This window comes from Rhinatrema bivittatum, chromosome 1 (assembly GCF_901001135.1).
Source record: "Rhinatrema bivittatum chromosome 1, aRhiBiv1.1, whole genome shotgun sequence".
In the NCBI taxonomy this organism is placed as follows: Eukaryota; Metazoa; Chordata; class Amphibia; order Gymnophiona; family Rhinatrematidae; genus Rhinatrema; species Rhinatrema bivittatum.
The window spans coordinates 163985768-164011143 of NC_042615.1; the positions used below are offsets into that span (position 1 = coordinate 163985768).

General features: G+C 45.4%; 1 protein-coding gene across 2 annotated transcripts in view; it reads left to right on the forward strand.

Moving 5' to 3' along the window:
- The window catches only part of RELL1 (RELT like 1), a 156584-nt gene that overhangs the window by 81894 nt on the left and 49314 nt on the right, over positions 1 to 25376 (forward strand). For both annotated transcript variants that reach the window (XM_029589553.1, XM_029589563.1), the window contains exons 2-4: positions 2086 to 2316; positions 3700 to 3774; positions 19461 to 19536. In XM_029589553.1, coding sequence (XP_029445413.1) covers positions 2086 to 2316; positions 3700 to 3774; positions 19461 to 19536 — 382 coding nt within the window. The remainder of the gene's footprint in view (positions 1 to 2085; positions 2317 to 3699; positions 3775 to 19460; positions 19537 to 25376) is intronic.

Sequence of the window (25376 nt, forward strand, 5' to 3'; positions counted from 1 at the left end):
ACAAAAAGAGAACCTATCACACGTATATTCACTTTACTGAGCGTAAAGTCACGAAATTATGCATAGGTAAGCCCTTAAAAGTAGCTGGGAGTGAAAGCACTGGGTTGGTGACCATTTGAAGAAGCTGAAACAACCCTGCATAAGTGTGGTTGGCCCTTTCCGATACCTGGGCTGAGAGAGACTGATGCAGAAGAAAAGAACACAGCAGATCTGACACCATACTTCCCTGGCACTTGAGCAGAAGGGTCGAACCCGCTCTGTTGCTTTTTAGTGACAGGGAGGGTCCTCTCTTAGTTCAGTACCGTGAGACCACCAGGGTCTGGATCCAGCAGCAGAGATTCCTTGAGAGCAGCTGTCACCAGAACCCTTCAAAGTGGTGAGAAACTGGGATGCTACTCCATGTCCATGGGTTAGTAAACTAGTTTTCTTTAGTACCTTCATATGCAAGTCTAGGCTAGAATATTGTGATGATATTGCTAATTCCTTAATCTGCTAAATCTTGATGCCAAGTATGTTTCTGTATCATGCTTTCTAGTGAGAAATGTCTCTTGCCCGACTCCTGAAGTTATTACAGTAACCCATGAGAGTAAAGGAGACCTCTAATAAAGTGATATTCATTATCTAAGTCAAATGGACTAGTGTAATTGTCTGATATTCTCAGATTGCTGGTAAAAATATAAGGTGGGACTAAAGCTTAGTAAGTAATCCACGAGAAGTGCAGAAAAATTCTCTGTTGGTCCAAAGTTCTTTCATCAATAAATTTTTATTATGGCAACTCCACTGTTAGATACATAGTATTCCAATTCAATTAAAGGGTCCCCCCTCGACACGAACCCCGTGTTTCGCCAAGCTGGCTGCGTCGGCAGGGACAGCACAGTTAGAGAATCATTCTGTAAAAACAAATGTAATCATCACTATTCAAGAGGACCAAACCAACAAAACAGCTTGTGTATTGGTGTTTTGGGACAAAAGCTTAGGCAATAAATCCTTACAGCACCTACTTAGCATTGTCGGTAGTATCTTGGAGGCAATATCTCAGGTGCATTAAAATGAAAAAAAACCCAAAAACTTTTTGGCAAAAACATACTCGCCAGATAAGATTAAATAGAAATGTTGAGGAAAGCAATAAGGATGCTAATGTGCCGAGGCTGCATTTTTACAGGAACAGTTTGCAGTAAATGGGTCATTTTGGACCCTTTTCTGCCAGACTGTACTGCTAGAAATGCTGATGATGTGGCTGCAGATAGGTGAGAATGAGGTCAAGGTACTGTCTTATAACATCTGCGTGGCATGCAACACTGGATAATTGGCTTTTTATTTTATTTTTTTTTATAGATAATAGATCATGGCCTGGGGGACATCTAAGTTTCCAAACAATAAGTTTATGGTTAATAGATTTTCTAATGTATTGTGCTGAGCTTTCAATACCATATGGATCCCTTTTTAAGATATGAAATGTTTTTTTATTTTTTTTTAACTACAAAAATCTGTAAGCTGTCACTTAGATGGTCCAAGTCTAGAAATTGTTATACATGCCTTTATTTTTTCAGGTCTGGATTTTTGCAACTTGTATTGGTTTCTTGTTAAGGATTCTTAGAAAGTTTCAAATGATCTAAAATGTTGCAGCCTTGTGACCTTGGGCAAGTTACTTCACGTTCCAGGTACAAACTTAGATTGTGAGCCCTCTAGGGACAGGGAAAAAATACTTGCTATATCTGAATGTAATCTGCTTTGAAGTGCCAAAAAGCGGAAAATAAATAAATTCAAGGTTTTGTTGTTTACCCTTAAATTACTGCAAGAGACTGACCTAAACCTCATGAGGTCTCTGCTTTGTCCCTATGTCCTCACTAGGCACTTAAAATTAGCACAGGGAGGGCATAAGGCCGAGCATGCTAGAGGCTAGAAGGTCATATGCAAACTTTTATGGTGGAAGTCAGATCAGTCATTTTTTGACCATTGTTAAGAGCTGTGATTTTTCTTTTTTTTTTTTTTTCTGTTGCATGCTAACTTTCACTTTAGACCTTTGTAAATTTTGGGTGTGAAGATACATAACTGTGTAGATAAATCTTGGGTTTATTTTTACAGATGGCGAGTCTTCTCCTGATATTTCGGCAAGCCATAACACAGAAAACGCGGACTCTCCAGCCAGTGGTGGTGGGCATCCAGAGTATGTTGCTTTCGTGTTGGTTCCTGTTTTCTTCATCATGGGACTTTTGGGGATCCTCATCTGCCACTTGCTTAAGAAAAAAGGGTACCGCTGTACAACAGAAGCAGAACCACCCATTGAAGAGGAAAAAATTACAGGAGAAAAGATAGGTAAGAAAACAAGTAGCTTTTTTTTTTTTCTTGGCAATATCAGTGTGACTGATTCCACACCTTCCCCTATCCCCTTATTTTTAGTATTGCTAAATGTGTTTAATAGTTTGGCTATTTAACCACCTGCAGAAGCGAGATTTTTAAAAAGTTATATATGAAATACATTTAATTTCATATATTTTTATCTTGCAAGTTCAAACAATTCAAATATTATGTTTAAACATTATCAGTTTGTAAAATGTGGGATAAACCGTAGATGAGGGATAGGCAACGCTGGTCTTTGAGTGCCACAAACATGTCTGGTTTTCAGGATATCCACTGTGACTATGCATGTGATATATTTGCATACAGTGGAGGCAATGCATGCAATTAGATCTCGTGCATATTCTTAATAAGTATTCAGAAAACCAGACCTGTTTGCTGCAGTCAAGGACTGGCGTTGCCTACCCCTGCCATAGACAAATGAAAAAGGGTTTAAACCATTGGTCAAGTGTGTTTGATATTCCTTATAGTTTACTTGAATATCTAAGACAGGCAATATTAATCTTATACATCATGTGCATTAAAAAAAAATCTTTGATAGGCTTGCTATTGTCTTTCTCCAGCAAGAACCCAAGCATTAGTAAGATGGCCTTTCATTTATAAGCTTGGAATCATTTTAGGGCCTCTCTGACCATGTTACTTAGAACAGCTCCCGGTCCCTTCTGCCAGAGCTCTTTTTTTTTTTTTTTAACTTGATGGCTTTAAGATAAATCCATCTTTGTGACATGCACATTGAGTATAGCCAACACCATGACTATTTTGCTTTTTAACAATAATTAAGAAGGATACTCTGCACTGATTAGTATAGGAGCCATGCATGGTCTTTATATGACAAAATTTGTGAACAATTTGTTATGATTTGGGGGGCATTACTAAATACCTTTCTGACTTTCACCCTCTGCATAAGTTTTTAAAGAACTAAAAAAAACCAAAATTCCAAGAATTAGGTGAGATGAAATCCCATGTGTCACAGCAAAACCCAGTACTCTTCACTGCTGAAAAACATATTTCTCTATCCTTGTCACTATGCCCAGATCTAGGGCCTCAAGGGAGAGGATTCCTCAGCCTTTGCTGCTACGTCTAGTTTGGAATCATGGCAGAAAGCGTTCCCAGATCCTGCCATTATATTCTTTACCTCTAATGAGAGGTAGTTTTAGGATAAGTGAGCATAAGTGATACGAGCACTGGGAATGTGTTGAGAGGTGTTCTCTTCATTCATAGATCAGCAATTGTTTAGACATTGATGTTACTGCCCAGGGGAACTTAAAATTAAATTTCTAAAACCACAATGGTAGTTTAAGCTCTAATTCTGAATTGTAATATTTTATCTTGTTTTTACAGAACTGCATGAAAGTGTGGGAGACTTGAATAATGATACTGTGGGCCAAATTGTAAATTATATTATGAAAAATGAAGGTATGTAGCCATGCATTTTTTGTTTATATTTAATTACTATATATTGTGTGTGGTGGTGTATATCAGAAACAGAAAAAATCCCAAGTGCCTAAAATTTTGGCAGCAGTGTCTGGGTCCAAGAAAGGAGCTTCTGGTGGCGGCAGTCAGGCTGAAAAAAAAAGCTGGACCTGTGCAAGGAAACAGCGTTTAGCAGCTGCTGAGTAGGTAGGGAACCAGGCCTGAGTGAGGAAAGTAACTGCAGTTATCAGTGAGCATGTGGGAGGTGGAGGAACCAGGCTCAGGGAAGAGAGTATCTGTCACCACTGTGACTGCCTACCAAAGAAGAAATGCTTGGCGAGCATGGAAGGTGGGGATGGGGGTGGGAATAAGGCAGATCTTCCTAAACCTGTCCTGGAATCCCCACAGCCAGTCGCGTTTTCAAGATATCCACAATGAATGGGCATGAGATAAATTTGCATATACCGAATCTCCATGATATGCAAATTTATCGTATTCATATTCATTGTGGATATCCTGAAAACCTGACTGGCTGTGGGGGATACCAGGACAGGTTTGGGAAGTCCTGTAATACAGACCTACAGAAGAAAGCAAAATAAAGAAAAATAAGCAATCAAAATTAGTAATCCAAAAAAGAAGACTAAAGAAAAAAATGGAAAATAAAAAACAAACAAAATGGAAACAAATTTTTAAAAAGGCTATAAAAATATTTTTTCTCCCCCGACAAGCAGGATGGTAGTCCTCACACTTGGGTGACATCAGATGAAGCCCAGCACGGAAAACTTTGACTGGCACACTGAGTATGCCCAGCATGCCACTATCCATGCATCCATGTGGGGTCCTTTTTCAGTCTCTTCTTTTCCGTGCAGCTTTCGTCTCGTGGTTGTGGATCTCTGCTCTCTTCAAAGTCTTTGGTTATTCCTGGTTGTTTCTGATTTGTCTCCGCCAGGGTCCCTCTTCGCCCACATCAGTGCCTTGATAGGGAGGTGTGGTAAGTGGTTTCTCCCCCCCCCCTTCTTTACGATCGATTCCTGGCAGTGTTGCTCTTTGGTGGCCACTGGTCATCAACTGTTCACCAGATCTTTTTTTTTTATGGTGCCATAAGGTTTTCGCCAATGCCAGTGCCCGTGGACCATGTCCATCATGGATCTGCATGAGGTCTGTGTCCTCTGCCTGGGGACCTTGCACGACGTCCGGGGGTATCATTTTTGCAATCAAATGACCCCTAAGGGTCGACGGGCCCACTTGGATAAAATGGAGAAGCTTTTCAGGTCCAAAATGGGTGCATCAATGCCCAAAGGCCGTAGGGAGCCTATGGACATGGATCCATCGATGTCCACTCCTCCATCAGGGCCGTCTCGGGAGAGAGGAGCCGGGTCAGGCCATCATCTGGAAGTCGGGGTCACCTCCATCCTCTACGCCAGGGAAACAATGGGCTGAGCACTGAGGGAAGTCTTGGAAACATCACCATCGGTCGCCGTCGTTAGCTCGGGTTGGCACTGGCAGCTGCTGTGATGCCTCCAATGCGACCCCGCTTAGAAGAGTTCTGGTGACGACGACTCCTCCATCCATTCTGTCTTTGGTGGATTTTCAAGAGGAGCTGGACCACAGGGTGCAACTGGCGGTGCTCCGAGCCCTGCTGGGCATCAAGCCACCAGCTCCACTGGTGCCTCCACCAGTGTCAGAACACGCACCTGCAATGTTGGCACCGCTGCTGGAGTGCCTTGATGTCCTGCTGGCCGTGTTGCCCAGCAGCAGCTGCCAGTTCCCAGGGATCCTTCGATACCCCAAAGACCACTGGCGCCTCCATCTTCTGGGGTGATTCCCATTGTGGGTTCCTCAGAGGAAGACTATGTGCTGCAGCCCAGGGCACCGTCCGGGGTACCTCGGTACCACCCTCAGTGCGGTCGATGCACTCTGTGCCTTTAGTGCCAAAACATGAGAAACGAGTGGGGGCCCTCCACGAGTCTCCCTAGGGGACCTTAGTGAGGAGGATGCCCCATATGATCCCTGGGGGTTGCTACCTCAGAGTCTTTGATGAATCTGGGATCTTCCTTTGGACCCGTCTCCTCCTGATGAGACACCGGTCCCTGCCGGAGGATCTAACCTTTGCAGACATTGTGCATGCAATGGCAGAAACCATTCCTTTCCAACTCCTGAAGGAGGAGGATGCTCGTCATAAGATGCTGGATGTGCTTCAGTTCGTTGGTGCCCCAAAGGAGGTACTGGCTGTTCCTATCCATGACATCTTTAAAGATTTACTCCTTCAGATTTAGGAACACCCCATATCGGTGCCTCCGGTGAACCAGAAGGCAGATGTGGTCTACGTGGTACAGCAGGCCTTAGGGTTTAAGAGGCGTCAGCTCCCACATCAATCAGTAGTGGTGGAGTCAGCCCTCAAGAAGGCCAGGCCAAGCGTTCCTGCACCCATGCTTCTGCTCCTCCGGGTCGGGAGCATAGGGCATTGGATGCCTTAGGGTAGGAAGGTGTACCAGGGCGCCATGCTGATCACCCGGATTACTTTCTACTAGTTGTATATGACCCAGAACACTCGGAACCTCTGGAAGCAGGTTCAGGAGTTGTCAGAGCACCTCTCCTTTACTAAATGCCTGTCACTAGTGGGTGCGCATCTCTGCAGGAAGGAGGATGATTGACCATTCAGGTGCTGGATTTCCTCATGTTTGCCATCAACTACCTGAAGTCCCATCTCACCCAGTTGCCTCAGTTGTGCTTTATCAGTTCCCACCTGGACACGTCACAGGCCCGACCCTTCCTTCCTTGCAATTGGGCGCTTGCCCTGGCGTCTCTAGCAAGTCTAGTCTGCGGGAGCCGACAGGTCTCAGCCTGGCTTCTGCTTTGCTTGCTGGTTCACATGGCTGCGTCTGTCCATGTTACTCCCTGGGCTTGCTTGCATATGCAAAGAGCTCAGTGGATCCTGCGGTCTCAATGGCAGCAGACCACCCAGGTCCTCAGTGGGCGCATTTGTGTCACACTGCCTCCCCAAACTTCTTTATCTTGGTGGGAGAGTCTGCCCAATTTGGACAGGGGGTTCCTTTTCAGCAACCCCCAACCCAGTTGATGCTTACCACAGATGCGTCCACCCTGGGTTGGGTGCACATGTGAACTGTCTCTGCACGCAAGGTTGCTGGTCCACTCAGGGAGCTCAATACCAGATAACTTCCTGGAGCTTCAAGCGATCTGTTATACAATCTGGGCATACCAGGATTGCTTGTCCAACCAGATGTTCCTGATTCAGACCAACAACCAAGTAGCGATGTGGTACATCAACAAGCAGGGAGGTACAAGATTGTTCCTCCTATGTCAGGAGGCTTTCCAGATTTAGTCATGGACTCATGTATGTGGCCGGGACGGAAAATGTGGCAGACTGGCTGAGTCGAGTGTTCTGACCCCACGAGTGGTCCCTGGATCAAATGGTAGCAATTGCATCTTCTGCCTTTGGGGGATCCCAGAAGTGGACCTCTTCGCCTCCCCTTGCAACAATAAGTTGAGCCACGTCTACTCCCTGTATAGGGGAAACGGAAATCCAGCTTTGGATGTCTTTGCACATCGTTGGGGCGAGGGCCTTATGTATGCGTATCCTCCGCTTCCTCTGGTGATGAAGACTCTCCTGAAGCTCTGGCAGAACAGAAGGACCATGATTCTCATTGCCCCTTGTTGGCCGAGGCAGATCTGGCTCTCGCTCCTATGGGATCTCTCGGGTCAGAGAACTGATCAGTCTGGGGACCTCCCCTGACCTAATCAAATAGGATCAGGGCAGGCTGTGTCATCCCAACCTCAGGGTGTTGTCTCTGATGGCATGGATGTTGAAAGGCTAGTTCTGTAGCTCCTTGACTTCTCTGATAGCGTGCCTCGGGTCCTGGTAGCTTCCAGGAAACATTACGCTAGGAAGTTTTATAACCTGAAGTGAAGAGGTTTTCTGTCTGGTGTGAGAGTCATGGCTTGGATCTGTTCTCTTGCCTCACTCCAAAGTTGCTTGATTACTTGCTGCACTTTTGGCACCCCGGTCTGCAGACCAACTTGGTCAGAGTATACCTGAGTGCCATTGGGGCCTACTACCAGGGTATTGATGGTTTGCCCGTCTCCGTGCAGCCCATATTGGGAAGGTTCATGTGGGCTTGCTTCAACTGAAGCCTCCCCTGAGGCATCCTGTTGTCCTGGTACCCCCACGTGGTGTTGTCTTGACTCATGCTAGATCCTTTCGAGCCACTGCCCTCCTGTGATCTGAAGGTCATCATCTTGGTTGCGGTAACTTTGGCATAGAGGGTCAGCAAGCTTCAGGCATTGGTGAGATATCTGCCCTGCACAAAGCTCTTTCCTTACAGGGTGGTTCTCCGTACTCACCCGAAGTTCCTGCCTAAGATGGTGACTGACTTTCATCTTAACCAGTCAATCATTCTGCCCACCTTTTTTCCCAGACCCCATTCACATCAGGGTGAATGGGCTCTGCACAGTTTGGATTGCAAGAAGGTCTTAGCTTTCTATGTTGAGCAGACAGTAGACGATAGGCAGTCCATGCAGCTCTTCATCTCTTTCGACAAGAATAGATTAGGAGCAGTGGTTACCAAACAAAACACTGCCAACCTGGCTGGTGGATAGAATCTCCTTCTGCTATGCACAGGCAGGCTTTCAGCTTGGAGGCCATGTTAAGGTTCACTGTGTTAGAGCCATGGCGGCTTCGATGTCCCATGTGCGCGTGGTCCCCGTGGCTGAGATCTGCTGGGCTGTGACGTGGAGTTCGCTCCACACATTTGCCGCCCATTACTGTTTGGATAGGGATGGCCGACATGACAGCAATTTCGCCCAATCTGTCCTTTGGAAAATCTTTCACCTATAGAACTCAACTCTTCTTGCCTAAGGCCCATTGTTCGGGTTCAGGCTGTCTCCCTATATTACCAACAGCATTGTTGTGTTTTGTGCCCATTGGCACCTGGTTAGGTGTCTGGTTCTTGTTGCATGGTACAGCCTGTAGCTTGGTATTCACCCATGTGTGAGGACTGCCATCCTGCTTGTCCTAGGAGAAAACAGAGTTGCATACCTGTAACAGTTGTTCTCCTAGGACAGCAGGATGTTAGTTCTCACGAAACCCGCCCGCCATCCTGTGGAGCTGAGTTTCTCCTGTGGTGGTTTTATTTTTTGTGAAGAAGGGACCCCGTGTGGACGCATGGATATTAGCATGCTGGGCTTCCTTAGTGTGCAGGTCAAAGTTTCTAGAAATTTTGACACAAGTTTTCTCGTAGGACAAGCAGGAGTCCTCACATGTGGGTGACATCATCGAATGGAGCCCGGCATGGAAAACGTTTGTCAAAGTTTCTAGAAGCTTTGACCAGCACACTGAGCATGCCCAGCCTGCTGCTATCTGCACATCCACGCAAGGTCCCCCTTCAATCTCTTCTTTTCTGTGTTGCAGTTGCCTCGCAGTTTGTGGAGCTCTCCATTTTCTTATTTTTTAATCACAGTTTCGGGGGTTCCAGCAATGCCCCTGGTTCACAAGACCTATGCCTATCAGACTCTCATGATAGATATATACTGTCTGGAGGCATAACATGATGTCCATGGGTATTACAAATGTGCGACCATGATCTGAAAGGGTGCAGGTTATAACTGAAACTCACGGAAAATCATTTTAGGTGTTGGAAGACCAATCCATTGACGTCTGAAGTATCAACCATCATATTTTGTGGTGTTTGGAGGGAGCATTTTCAGCACTGAAAGCAGGGGGGCATGTTTTTTTCGGTCCCACTGGCTGATAGGGAACTTAGAGAGAGGCCTTTGTCAGATTTTTTTTTTTTTTCCCCCCGATCAGAGAAATAATCTGGTTCCACCTTTTCGATACTGGCATTGAGGAGATCCAATATCAAGCATTGAAGGAAGCCAAAGATGCATCAGCAACTAGTGTCGAATGCCAGGATCAGGGATGGTCTCATGTTAAGAACTCCCCCCAAGAAGTCCCGAGGCGAGAAGAGCTCATCCTCTTTGAATGCCAGGGACTTGCTATAGCCTCCACCAGTCCAGATCTCTGCCTCTGATCAATCTCTTGTTTCTGAAAAGAACGTGATCACCCTTTCGGTCGGTATTGGCATCAGCTATCTTCAAGAAGGAATTGTATAGAAAGATCCAGCAGACCTTGGAGAAAGCATTTCTGGGCCTCGGTGCCATGGCATCAAGAGTACCAAGGTAGGCACAAATGATCTTTAAGCCTTTGCTTGATTTCTTAAGGGTGCTCAGTAGCGAAGCACTTACATCGGTGCCGGAGCCGATGCCAATGCCTGGAGTGGGATCAGATTGACCACCACCCAGCTGTGATTTCCCGCTCCTTGGGGGAGGAAGCTTCTCCAGACCATCAGAACTCCTCAGGATCCAGGCCAAAACAGCCAATTAGAGCTGTCTTGAGACCTTGACTGGGGGTTAAGCACTGAGAGGGGAGTGACCACCAGCAGACCAGGGTGAGTTAGATTCCAAATATTCTTAGAGGGTATGGCTATGACTCTGAAGACACTTATGAAGAGGTGGTGTCAATAAGTCTCCTCTCAGACTCCTGTCTTCCTCCTGAGGACCTCTCCTTCACAGGGTTTATCGGGAAAATGGCTGAGATAATTCCATTTACTCTGCAGACAGAGGATGAGACCAGAAGTAAAATGCTAGACATCCTCCAATTTGTGGCACGCCTTTAGGACGTTGTGGCATTCCCAGTCTATGAAGTCCTTCAGGAAGTGCAGGCAAGGATGTGGGAGAACCCCCTGCTCTATGGCTTCCATTAAAAAGGCTGGCACAATCTATCTTGTCCTAAAGGCTCCAAGATTAGAAAAGATACCTGCCATACCAATCTATGGTAGTCAAATCCTCTCTCAAGAAGCCCAAAAGGTCTAGAATACATTCCTCAATGCCCCCTAGGAAGGACTCTATAACTCTTGACTCCCTTGGGAGGAAGGTCTTTCAGGGGGCTATGCTTAATTTCTGCATAGCTTTCAACTAGCTCTTTATGGGCCAGTATATGTGAGACTTGCTGAAGGAAACACACAGGATGGTTGGGCAGCTTCCTCTAAAGTGGCAAGATGTTATCCAGTCACTGGTGGCCAAAGGGTTAAAGTATGGAAAATTCATGGTCTGATCAACTTTTGATGTTTTTGAGATGGCAAAATCTCTCCCATAGGGATTGGAGCTCACAGACTTGCCTGGCTGTGGGCCTTTGATCTCTACCCAGAAGTGCTGGAAAGACTTGCTGATGTACCATGCAGAGGAGAGAATCTCTTTGGAGACAGAGCGAAGGAGGTGATAGTGCAGATCAGAGATCACTACAATGCTCCAGCAGCTCTTTGCTGGAACTCAAGACTAAGTCTCCTCTGCCAAGAGGTACCTGAGGCCAGGTCAGAGGCACTTTTTAAAGCTGTCCTCTGCACTCTTGGTCCTGTACACAGCAGGCCCCACATGCCCATGTGAGGTAACAGCAGGTGCCCAGGTGCCTTAGCCCTAGATAGCAACCCAGTTAGCACCAGGAAAGGGATTTTTGACTGGAACCTGGAGAACATAGCCAGTATCCATGCTAGAGGACCTTCTGGTGGGAGGGAGACTACAGTCTTATGTAAACCCGTGGCCCAGTGTAACTTCAGATATGTGGGTCCTCTGCATCATCAGAAGAGGGAGCATATTAAACCTATTGGGTTTCCCATGAAATCATCCCCTGATTCATTAAGGGGTTGCATCAGGAACTGTGTCAAAAGAAGCTCTCTTCTCTTACTAGCCAATGCAGTCGATCTTGTTCCACAAAGGCAAATAGGGCAGGGATTCTACTCCAAGTATTTCCTGATTCCAAAGAAAACAGGGGGACTTCATCCCATCCTAATCCTAAAGGTCTTAAACATACTCATCAAAAGGGAAAAGTTCAAGATGGTTTCCCTGGGCACTTTAATCTCCTTTCTTCAAAAAGAACATAAGAAATTGCTATACTATGTCAGACCAATGGTCCATCAAGCCCAGCAAACTGTTTCCATCAGAGGCCAAACTAGGCCAAAAGAACCTGGCAATTACCCAAACACTAAAGATCCCATGCAATTAATAGCAGTGGCTATTCCCTAAGTAAACTTGATTAATAGCAGTTAATGGACTTCTCTTCCAAGAACTTATCCAAACCTTTCTTGAACCCAGCTACACTAACTGCACTAACCACATCCTCTGGCAACAAATTCCAGAGCTTAATTGTGCGTTGAGTGAAAAAGAATTTTCTCTGATTTGTCTTAAATGTGCTACTTGCTAACTTCATGGAATGCCCCCCTGGTCCTTCTATTATTTGAAAGTGTAAATAACCAATTCACATCTATTCGTTAAAGACCTCTCATGATCCTAAAGAGCTCTATCATATCTCCCCTCAGCCATCTCACCATGGTGCGGTCTCACCATGGAGCGATACAGAGGCATTATGACATTTTCCGTTTTATTCACCGTTCCCTTTGTTAAGCGCCACTCCATTTTTTTATGACGCTTATGGCCAGGGAGACAAGAACACTTAGATTTTGTTGAAAGCATAATTTTTTATTATTCAGTATAAGTATTCTTGGGAGATGCTGATGCCATGTCTCTGACACACTGATTACCAGCATCTCATCGTATACAGGAAGTAATCCTTCTTTTATAGATAACATTCAGTATTGAACACAGGTAGAAGGTTCTAGAGATTTGCGTGACTGCCCAAAGGATCATTTACATAGGCTGTCATGTCAACAGCATGATTGTGAACTGCCCTGATTACTTTTTTTCTAGGTGTGGCCCATTTGCCCTCACTCTCAAGAGAGTTCTTTGTTCTGTTAAAATCTTACTGGTCAAAGTAATTAACACATCTGTGGCTGTGTTTATAGAAACTCCTGAGAATAGTGCCTGAAGCTCCTGCTGTTGGTTTCTTCTTTGTGACCCTATGAATAGGCTTCAGCTGCTTCTGCACAAGTATTTTTCTTTATTTCTTCTCCTGCAGCCTACATTCAAGGTATTCACATTGCTGGCCTTTTACATCATACTCCCCCTGCTCCTAACTGTACCCAATATACTGAATTTAGTGAGCCCCTTCTATTTTTCCCTATATACCTTTTTGGGTATTTCTTCCTGTAACACTACCTATCAGTTTTATTTACTTACAGTTTGTTTACAATCTCTCTGAGATGTTTTCTGATAATGTCACACCTCTATCTACCTATAATCTCACTTCTGCCTATGACCAGAACATGTCTTGTCTTTTGCAACACTTTTTTATAATTTGTCCCACATTATGTATGCACACCTCATTGTGACGCCTGCTGATTCTTGGTATTCCTCTATTTTCTTGGCTTCCTTCACTTTCCTGGTTATGTGCATTGCTTATATCCATACTTGCCATTCTAATGAATATTACCCTGGGTTGTTGTTTACAATAGCAGTACTCCTTGAATAGACTTGCCCAGTATACCTAGTATTATATGAGAAAAATAATACTTTCATACTAGTCTCTCTTTGTTCTTATCTTTACACATGTTACACCACTACTATGTAATTACTTGACTCTGAAAGATAACATATGTGGTCTTGCTATTATAAGTTAGGCCCTTTTTATAATGCAGGTATCCTTACAGCTCAATTATAAAGCTAATGGATATCTAGTGAAACTTAGTCATACTGCTATTTGTTACTTAAAGAGTGCGTGGCTATCTATGAGTCTCATTTACCTTAGTGGGAAGCTAGAGGGATCACAATGCACACACAAGGTTAGTTGTTAGCCTACATACTTCAGCCCATTTGCCATAATCACTTCTCACGGTTCTGTCTTCACCTCTGGTACTTGGGTGTGCCACTCTTGCCATTTGTAAGTGGCACAAGAGGGAAATGAGAAGTATGCCTGAACAGAAAACCAACATGGAGAAAGAAACCCCCCCAGAATCCTCAGGTTTTCTTAGCCTGCTTTGGCTGAATGAACTCTAAGTGACTTGCTGAGAATGACTGGCAAAATTCAGCTGGACAGGCAGGCAAGCAGTAATTCCTAACATTGTTTGCTTTTTTTGACTGCTGCAGCACAATGAGCAGACTGTTTCAAAGATTTATCCACTATGATGCCTAGATCTTTTTCCTGGGTGGGACTGGCTATGCTTTCGCAATCTAAAGGATGTTTTATAGCCGCATACAGATATTTCCCGGTCACAGGAAATATCTGATTCATTGTGGGAGACCATAACTTTATCGCATTCTGTCTTTCGGGCTTGCATCTGCCCCACCTATCTTTACAAAATGCCCAGCCATGATGACGGCACACCTACCCAAACTGGGGATGCACATGTATCCCTATCTGGATGATTGGCTGGTCAAAAGCTACTAAGGGAGCTTCCTGCATTTTGTAGGGGTAAAACTTTGAGAGATTTATTAGTTTCATTGGAACTACACCCCCTACAATTACCTCCAGACATCTCTCAAAGGGGGCCTTCACCTTGCAGCCAATGCTTAGTTTGCTCTCATTCTTTATTGATTTCTTTATACACCCGTGCATTGGAAATTCATATCTATTAAAACAGTCTAATTGTCTGTCAAAAGGAGTAATTTGTTAGGTGTCCTTGTCTTCCTTTTATACGTGGACAAAATCACCTGAGCTCTTAAAACTAAGTTTTTCAAACATTGTGTTTGCTTACGTGCTGGCAGGGAGGAAGCTCTCTTGGTAGGCCATTGGCAAGAAAAATCACATGACATTTCAGATGTGCAGGTATTTGTAATTGAGAAAGGTTGCCCCCAAGCAGAAGGGGTGATTTCTCTTACCTTTCTTGTTCGGAAGGAATAAAGGTGGATTTTTAAGCTATAGTCCCTCACCCCTACCAGCTTAAATCATGAAATTGAGTGGTTATCTTTTCTTTAGACCTACTGTATGGGATTGTATTTATAACTTCTGATTGTTTGCACCCTTACTGTCTGTTTTGGTTGATCTCTCTGGCCCTCTGATTGCTTACCCTTAGACACTGCTAAAATATATCATTTTTCTCAATAATATAAGCAAAATCTGTCCTTTTTCTTTCTAAGCACATTATCAGAACCCTTATCCACCCTCTCAATAACTCCCATATAGACTATTGCAACCTGCTTCTCACAGGTTTCCCAGTGAACAGTCTCTCTCCACTACAGTCTATCCAAAATTTAGCTGTGCGACTTACGTTTTTGCTAACCTTGACTTCTCAAGTCACTACTCTGGCTTGCTGCCTGTTTTCACATATAGTTTAAGCTCCTTTTACTCAACTACAGGAGCCCTTACTATGCAGCTGCTCACTACTTCCACTCTATTTCCCACTACACCCTCCTTGTGAACGCCATTCACCCAGCAAGTCACTCTTACCTGTGCCCTTCTCTGCCATCAGTTCCCGAGTGTGTCTTCCATATGCTTGGAATAAACTTTTTTTTGAGCTGGAGCGTCACGTTTCCTCCCTGATGCCTTATTCAAATTCAGTCTAAAAACCTTCCTTTTTGAGGCTGCTTTTAAATCTTAATTATTATTCTGCTCACAGCCTCATTGATTTTAATCATTTTCTTAATAAATTGAATTCTAATCTTGCCCTGTATGTTTTTGTCTTGATTAGATTGAAACTCCACAGAGAGTCCTTGCTCGGTACTTTTCTGCAGAGTTGCATAAGTCAAGTAGTACTATAGAAGTGATTAGTAGTAACTGTACATATTGTAGCTATACTGTGTGTGTGTGTGTGTGTGTGTGTGTGTATATATATATATATATATATATATATATATATATATATAAACATTTATCCTTATGTATACATTTTTATCTATATAAATCTATAGTTATATATTTCTGTTTACATGCCTGTCTTCAATCATCATTAAACTTCCAAAAATTGTTGTATAAAATGTTTTGAGAACTTAAGGCCACTGCCTCTGTTTATCATTGGAGTCAGGTTATGACTGATACCACACAGTTGCTTTTACAATAATTGGTACCAAAAAAGTACACAGTTATAATGAAATGAAAACAGCAAGAAGCATACATTAGTGGTTTACCATTTTAGTAAAGGCCTGTTTCATTAGGCTTTTATTCAATCAGAATGGGAGAAAAGGCTATGTGAATCAAATCCAAAATTGTATTCACATGTTAAACAGAATATTCAGGTACCTATGCAATAACACTAAGAACATTTTAGCATGGTAAAATTTTAACATGCACATTAAAATATGTAATTTGCCATACACTACGTTTTATTGAAAACATGCTAAAGATTTGCCCTTAATATTGTGGATTCAATATGCACATATTGAATGGATAAAAAAAAAACTTTTGAGGTATCCTTGCTAACAGTCGGGAAATCCTAACTGGTTTGAAGTGAAAGGGTCAGTTTAGCGGGGGGGGGGGGGCATTGTTTGTCACTACTACCATCACTTTAAAATAGTCTCTCCCTGCAAAGCAACTGTAAAGGTCCCTCCGGGTCAACATGCCCCCATCCTTCCCCACATAAAAGAACAATTCAGGCTACCCAAGACTTTCCCATCCATCCCTCCAGAATGGGTGCCTACTATTCTGTAGATGCCACCTTGCTTCCTTGGCAGGAGGCACTGCAGACTCCTGCCACCCTAGCTGCTGAACTCAGAATGATGCTGCCTAGCTCTGCTTCACTGTGCTGGATATGTAGTGAAGTGCTGTTAGGTGGTGGTGTTCTAAGTTTGCTGTGCTGGCAGGAGGACTCTGCAGGGCCGCCTTTTGGGGGAAAAAAGTGGCAACTCTGGAATGGTGGGTGTCGATTTTGGAAAGGTGGGTGGGGGGAGGGCTTGGGTAACCTCAGAAAGGAGGCTGCATTTTCCTTGCATAAGGGAGAGGAGATCAGGAGGGGGGTTGCCTTGAAGGGGGTTTTTTGCAGTCGTTTTGTGGGAGAACCAGGATTCTGTATGAGATGCTCAGGATTTGTAAGGGGAGTAGGGTTGGTCAGCACAGTCTTTCTGGGGTGATGTTGAGGAGGAAATATCCTTTAACTGTCCCTTGTACTTTGGACTGGTTAGCACTGGGTGATTTTGTGGTAGAGGGTGCTTTGAAAAACTAGTGCCTTGTTCCAGGCAGGTATTACATTTTTTGCTTTATCAGGCCCACAGTAAATAGCATGGTATGGTGACCTCCACCTGCTATTTCCTTGAGACTAATAAAGCTTCATTTGCATATTATGCTCTCTGGTTTATATTTAGTAATGTTCCACAAGTTAATTTGTTTGACCGTCTTAACGTGCACGTTAAAACTTGTCACGTAATGCCTTAGTGATACCCCTAACATCTGCTCTAGGTTAATCCTTTGGACACTTAAAGGGTTCTGCCAAGGACTGCCCAGGCTTTCTTATGCACATGTCCCTACACTAGTAGCCTCCCACCTGCCAACATAGGGTACTTGCCTAGAGGCAAAACAGGAACTATCTTCACGCTATCTCCTGGTGGTTTCTAGGGACTTTGAGACCCTACATGAATCGAGGGTTACACAGAAACATTTTATTTATTTTTTATTTATAAATTTTTATATACCGCCGCTCATCAAAGGTATCACGTCGGTGTACAGTGAACAGGAACTTACGCCGGAGCGTTTTACATTTAACAGAGTTATATAAGCGTTATACAATTAAAAAAGATAAGTATATAAATATTTGAAACATAAAACAAGTAGAATCTTTAAAAAAAAACAGAACTATCATTTAGTTGTAACTTAACTGAGCTGAATTAAAACAATACTATAGAATAAAAGGGTTCAAGGGGAATAGGTAAAAGCTAAGGGAGAGGGTTAGAAGGTGATGGAGTTCTAAATTAGAAGTGGTAAGAGGGGAGAGATTGTGCTAATCTTAGATTAGGAGCAATTATATGGTAGGATCATTATAGTAGGAGCAGAAATAGGGGAAGTTAGAGATGGTATATAGACAGGGGGTGTCGGGTAGAAGGGCAGGTAAAGGAGGGGAGGACATATATATTTCAAGTATAAGCATGTGTGAATAACCATGTCTTGAGTTTTTGCTTGAATGTTTTGGGGGATGGCTCAAGGCGCAGTTCGGTGGGCATGGTATTCCATAACAAAGGGCCAGCAAAAGAAAGCGCTCACGCTTTGGTAGAAGCATAGTTATATAGTTTGGGCGAGGGGGTCTGTAATGTGGCAAGGTATTGATTTCTGGTGGGTTTAATAGAATTTTGAAATTGTAGTGTATTATTAAACCATTTCATTTCAGGATTGTGGAGGGCTTTATGGATAAGTGTTAGTGTCTTATAGTGTATGCGAGATTGAATGGGGAGCCAGTGTAAATCCTTCAAAACTGGCGTAATATGTTCCTTTGAGTTTGTATTAGTAAGGATGCGGGCTGCAGTATTTTGCAGGATTTGTAAGGGGCGGATGGCATTTTTAGGTAGGTCTAGGAGGAGTGAATTGCAATAATCTGTTTTGGAAAACAACATGGCTTGTAAAACTGTCCGGAAATCAGATGCGCGAAGTAAGGGTTTCAATTTTTTGAGTGTATGTAATTTGAAAAAACACTCTTTAAGGATTGCGCTGATAAATTTTTTGAGGGTCATTTGGTCGTCAATAATGACTCCTAGTTATCGGACTTGGTGGGAGAATTGTATGTGCATCGATGTTATTGGTGAGGTGGGAAAAGCATGTAGAGGGGTGGGAGGAGAAATGATCATGAGTTCTGTTTTTGTGGAGTTGAGGGCAAGTTGTAAGGAAGTTACAACTTGCATACCTAAAGACCAAATATTAAATGTGCTGGGATCATCATTCAGTCACAGGACAGAGCTAACAAACCAAAGAATTTATTAATAAATAGCAAGAATGGTGAACAGAAAAAATGTTTGCAAATAGCAACAAGTAAAATAAAAAAGCTTTCATGCAGTTAATAAGTAGACATTTTACTTTACTTAGCCAGTACTTGGTTCATGTGAGACTGTCCTTACAAGGATGTGTGGAGCTTGGACAGGGCAAGATAAAGAATTCTGGCAAATTCTGGACTGGGTTACTCTGTAACTGGTACTGTAGAACCAATGAAATTCTACAGCACAGGCTTCCTGATCAGAAACAAAACAAAATATTGTAATGATATAGCACCTTGTGGAAATTGGAATGCATACTTCCCTAGGACTTATTTTGAGAGTAATATGGCAGGTTAACTTGTTCAGTCCCAGCTATCTGAAACTGCGAAGTTAGGGTGTCACCTGCCTGTCGGTTTAAAAATGGCAAGGGAATGATGGTCTTACTAGGGACCAAGTAAGAAATCTCACCAGGCATAAAGATCCCCATTTTACCATAAGCCCTTATTGCATACCATGTTGTCTTTAGCATGTGTACAATGGCCTTAACATACACATTAAATGTTATATATGAAATGCTAATATTTTTATTCTTGCTGAATATGAGTGAGGATGCATTGTTCTATTACTTTTCTTCTTGGCAGAAGCCCTCTTTCTGCTGGGTGTACTTGAGATTCTGTGCTCCTGGAAAGCTGAAGGCCTGCTGGGCCACATTCAGAGCAGAGAGTGAAGCTTAGAATGTCACACATAGCAGAAAGGCCTGAAAGTTTTTTTACTTCCAGAAAAAGTGTAAAAATGTGCTTTTATGGTTCTGCCAGCTGTTATTTCATCCCATTTGAAATGCTTTAATGAGTTAGTTTAATATGTTAAAACTTCACTTTTTGTTTTGTCTGTATGTGCAGCAAATGCTGATGTTTTAAAGGCCTTGGTAGCAGATAATTCTGTAATTGGGGATAACAGTGTCTTTGATCCCGAAAGGTAAGAGATTAATTTAAATGGTTTTTTTCCCTGAATTGCAGTATGAGAGATTACTGCTGTGGTAAATGCATATATTTATTGAACAGATCAGTTTGTTCAAAAAAACTGTCATAAAGTTATCTATTTTATTTAAAACTAAAATATTTAGAAAAATATTGGAAAAATTAATTTTAATTAGCATTCTATCATTTATTATTTATTTGATAAAATTTATGAATTGCCTTCAAGATTCCAAAGAATCACCCAAAATGATTTGTTTTAATAGGTTTGTACAGTGTAATACAATTTTGTTCAGCTGTCTCAGTGCAGACTGGAATAGGTGGTTGTAGTGCCACCTGCTGGGCTGATACAAATACTGTAAAGCAACTCTGACTATGCCTGAGTAATCCTCCCTCTGCCATCACAACCTCCCCAGAATCGGTATTAATGTCTGTCTGGAGAGAAGCATGATTATCCTGTGCTCTGTTGTATGTGCAGCCTGGAGCTGAGGTCAGAGGCTTATTTTTCTCTCCTGTATTGGGTGAAAATTTAGTTTTCCTAGCGTGTAGCAGATGGACTCAAAACAAGTGGGTATAGTGTGCTCGTGCTAGCAGTTGGAGACTGATCTGACGTCAGCACGGGTACATATACCCCCGCAGGAAGTGCAGCAATTCAGTAATTTCCGTCTCCAAAGCAGTTTGGAGCTACCTTACGCTCGCTGAGCGTTTTTCCAAATTATAACGACTAAATTCTTAGAAGAAATCCTACCTGAAGACGAGCCCCACACTCCTGCGGTGATACCCTCGGGTCCCTCCCCCAGTTGAGTTTCCCGAGGTGATTTCCGTGGTCCCTCGGAGGTGAGTGCCTCGGTCCGGTGGCCGGATCGCGGCAGGGACCTAGCCCCCGAGTGAGAAGGGCTCGGGCACGGCTTAGAGGCAGCCTCAGTCCCGGTGAGGACTTGGCCCCCGAGCGAGACGACGTTCGGGCGAGGCTTAGAGGCAGCGGGTGCACTTCCTCGAGCGCAGCGGTGACGGTACTCACCCTCTCCCCCCGCAGCCGGAGACCACCCGGGTCGCAGCCGGGAAGCGCCGAAGACAAGGTAAGGCGTACATCTTTACTTACTGGTCTCCGAAGAGCGAGGATTAGCAGAGTCTGCCTACGTGGCAGCCCGCCAAGGAGGTTGCCATTTTGCCTGCTCGCCATCTCTGGCTCGCCGCCTCGATCTAAGAAGGACGGCGGGCGCGTATGTTAGGCGCCCGAATCGATTTGGGCACCCATTACTGGTAATACGCGCACGTTGATAGCATAGGCACACATTGTTACGTACACGCTGATACGTACACATTGATATGCGCACGCTGATACGCGCACGTTGTTAGGCGCACGATCATACGCACACATTGATACGCGCTTATAGGTGCTCATTGATAGGATCTCAGACACGATGGAGCGTAAGAGAGCCCATGCGGCCGCAGAGCCGGCACCTCCAGACTCAGGCACAAGAGCTTTAGGCCTCTGCTCAGCATGCCACCTCAGAGCCACACAGAGCGAGGAAACAGACTCCCTATGTGCCCAATGTGAAGAGGCCCTGGGAGTTCCAGGCCAGGACCGGTCTCAGCCCAGTTTGACTGCCAGTTCCTCAGGGAACACCCCGAACCTAGCAGGCCGCGATGAGCAGCCAGGGAACCCTACAGGCCTGGTGCCCCTACGGCTAGAACCTGCTTCCCTCTCCTGGGTGGAATTATTCAAGGGGATTCATGCCTTCGTCAAGATGCAGTCTGATCCCCGACTGGGCCCATACATATCGGATGACCCGGGCCCCGGGACCCTAAAGGCCTACACATGGCCACCCGCCACCCGGAAGTCCCACTTACGGGGACTCTGATTATTCTGAGGAAGATGTCGAGCCCCCCGAGGAGGGAGAACTCCCCTCGGGGATAGAACCATATTGAACCATGAGACGCTTCTTTCCTAAGGAGGATCTTCCAGACCTGGTCTCTCAATGCCTGTCGGAGCTGGCTATACTGGGCCAGGGCACCTCAGGGGAACCCAGAATGAACCCCCTGCTAGAGGGCCTGCGTCCAACGGCTCACCATTTTCCCCTCCTTCAAGCAGCACAGCAGTTAATCGATCTGGAGTGGAATGCACCAGACGCTTCCTTCAAATGGGGTCGGGCTCTGTCTAGCATGTACCCCCTAGACCCGGCAACCAAGGAGCTGCTGGCATGCCCGATGGTAGACGCCATAGTTAGCGCAATTGTGAAGCGCACCACCATTCTGGTGGAGGGAGGGGCGGCCCTCAAGGATGCACATGACCGGCGCATGGACGCCATTCTGAAACAAGCCTTTGAGGTAGCAGCCATGTCCCTAAGAATTGCGACCTGCTGCACCGTGGTGACGTGCTCCTGCTTATCACAAGCCAGGAACAACATCTCGGGAGAAGAAATGGAATCAGCCCTCTCGTTCCTTACTGACGCTGCCTCCGACTGAGTTCGTACAGCAGCCAAAGGAGTATCATCCTCAGTGGCAGCCAGAAGACACCTCTGGCTCCGTAATTGGGCGGTCGACTCCTCCTCCAAGACTCGCCTCACTAGAATGCCCTTTAAGGGATCCCTGTTGTTCGGCAGCGACCTCGAGAAATTGGCTAATACATGGGGCGCCTCTCCATTACCCCGTCTACCGGAAGACGGATCCAGGAGGGCCCAGCGCCCTTTTCCTAGGCCATCCATAGGTAGAAACTCTCAGCGCTTCAACCCTTACAGGGCTTGCTACCAAGCACCTCGTTCTCAGGCCAGGAACCAGTCCTTTCGAACTCAGCACAACAAGAGGAGAACCGGCTCAGGCTCTGGTCCCGGCCGCACTCCACAATGACAATCAGCCGACCCATCCGGGGGTAGCAGCCATAGGGGGCAGGCTAACCCTCTTCTACCGCAGGTGGGTCGAGATTACCTCGGACCAGCGGGTCCTCGCCATCATCCGAGAAGGGTATTACCTGGACTTTCTTCAGCTCCCGCCGGACAAGTTTGTGGAATCTCCTTGTTCACCCCTCAAGAGGGCGGCACTAGAAGTTACCTTGCGGAGGCTCCTAACCCTAAAAGCCATAATCCCAGTGCCTGCATGGGAGGAGAATTCTGGGCATTATTCCATTTATTTCATAGTACCCAAGAAGGAGGGCACTTTCAGGCCCGTCCTGGACCTCAAGTCGGTCAACTGGCACCTACGGGTCCCCAGCTTTCGCATGGAAACTCTGCGATCTGTCAAGAATGCAGTACAGCCAGGGGAGTTTCTCACATCTCTAGATCTGTCGGAAGCCTACTTGCATATCCCAATCCATCGGGATCACCAGCGCTATTTATGCTTCAAAGTCCTGAATCAACACTTCCAGTTCCGAGCTTTACCCTTCGGGTTAGCCACCGCGCCGCGAACCTTTACCAAGGTCATAGTAGTAGTGGCGGCGTCAGGAAGGAAGGAGTCCTCGTCCATCCCTACCTGGACGATTGGCTGATCAGGGCAAAGTCCCCGGAGGAGAGCCACCAGGCAACCAACAGAGTTATATCTCTTCTGGAAAGCCTAGGATGGGTAGTAAACTTGAACAAGAGTTCCCTACAGCCTTCTCAGTCGCTGGAATACCTAGGAGTCCGAGTCGACACCCAGGAAGACAAGGTCAGTCTGACCGCCAAAAGGAGAGCAAAGCTCCGGAATCGTCTGCAGGCCCTGCTGAGCGCCACCCGGCCCACAGCTTGGGATTACCTACAGGTCCTTGGCCTTATGGCATCCACGCTGGAGGTGATACCATGGGCGCGGGCTCATATGAGACCATTACAACGCGCCCTCCTTTCTCGGTGGAGCCCACAGTCACAGAACTACACCGTACACCTACCTCTACCAGCCAGAGTGCGGAATCAGATACGGTGGTGGTTGCAGCCCGGCCACATGAGCCCGGGGGTCAAGAATGTCCTCCCCAACCTGGACCCTGCTCACTACAGATGCCAGCCTGAACGGATGGCGAGCACACTGCGAAGAACTCACCGCCCAAGGGCGGTGGAACAGAGAAGAGTCGGGGTGGAACATCAACAGACTAGAGGCACGGGCGGTCAGGCTAGCTTGCCTGCGATTTGCCCACAGACTACGAAACAGAGTGGTCAGAGTGATGTCGGACAACGCCACCACGGTGGCATACATCAACCGACAGGGCGGAACCAGAAGCCAACAGGTATCCCTAGAAATAGCCCCCCCCCGATGACTTGGGCGGAAGCAAATCTCCAGGACATCTCCGCCGTCCACATCGCCGGGAAGGACAACACCACGGCAGACTTCCTCAGCAGAGAAAGCCTAAATCCAGGGGAATGGCAGCTGTCGCCCACAGCTTTCCAGATGATTGTGAATCAGTGGGGGACGCCGGGCATGGACCTACTAGCGGACAGGTCCAACGCTCAAGTACCCAGATATTTCAGCCGCAGGCGGGATCCAATATCCCAGGGGATCGATGCCCTGGTACGGCCATGGCCTCAGGGGATCCTGCTATATGCCTTTCCTCCATGGCCCCTGCTGGGCGCCATTATACACAAGATTCAGCGGCACAGAGGCCTAGTTCTTCTAGTGGCCCCGGACTGGCCAAGAAGACCCTGGTACGCAGACATGAGAAGACTACTGGCAGGGACTCCATTTCCCCTGCCTCCACACGGGGACCTGCTGCGGCAAGGTCCCATCCTCCACGAGGATCCAGCTCAATTCTCTCTTGCGGTTTGGCCATTGAGAGGGCTAGACTGAAGAAAAGAGGATACTCGGGGCCGGTAATAGATACACTCCTCCGAGCGCGCAAGTTCTCCACATCACTAACATATATAATATATATATATATTCATCCCTCTGCTCTCATCTGCAAAACTATCCTCTACTAGACATAGAGCCTTCTCTATAGCTGGACCAAAAGAATGGAACTCTATTCCAGGATACCTTAGTTCCATCAAAGATTCCAAAAATTTCAAAAAAGAACTAAAAACATGGTTGTTTAGACAATCATACTCAGAATGATATGATCTATATATACCTATCCCAACCATCATCTTGATCACTAATACTTCTTAATAAGTTTATGCATAATTAATCCCTTTTGTCTCATGCTAACTTGTTATACTCTGCTTTTGCCGAGATGTTATAAATATATATATTCTCTCCTTGTATAATGTTATAATCTTTGTTATAACTGTTCTCTGTATAAATTTGTTACACTGTAAACCGGAATGAAGGCACTCTGCTATATTTCGGTATAAAAAAAGAATATAAATAAATAAATAAATAAAATATATAAGGATCTGGAGAGTATTTGAAGCCTGGTGCGAAACTCACAGCACCAATCCACATGCCGCTAAAATCCCTATCATTTTGGATTTCCTGCAAGATGGCCTTCAGAAGGGTCTGTCCCTCAATTCCATCAAGGTTCACATGGCAGCGCTATCCTGCTACAGTCCCCGGAGGGACGGCAACAGCATCGCCATTCACCCAGACGTTTCACGTTTCCTGACAGGAGTCAAACACATTCGCCCGCCACTGAAGTGGCCAGTGCCCCTGTGGAACCTCAACCTAGTCTTGGAATTCCTAGCGGGACACGCCTTCAGACCACTGCGAGGCCTGTCCCTCCGTTTGTTAACCTTGAAGATGGTGTTCCTGGTGGCTGTATGCTCAGCATGCCGCATCTCAGAGCTACAAGCACTGTCCTGCCGTGATCCGTTTCTCAGAATCACTCCAGAGGCTATCCATCTTCGCACGGTTCCTTCCTTCTTACCCAAAGTAGTCTCACAATTCCACCTCAACCAAACCATATCCTTGCCTACCATGGAAGGTTTGAAGAAGTCGGAAGAA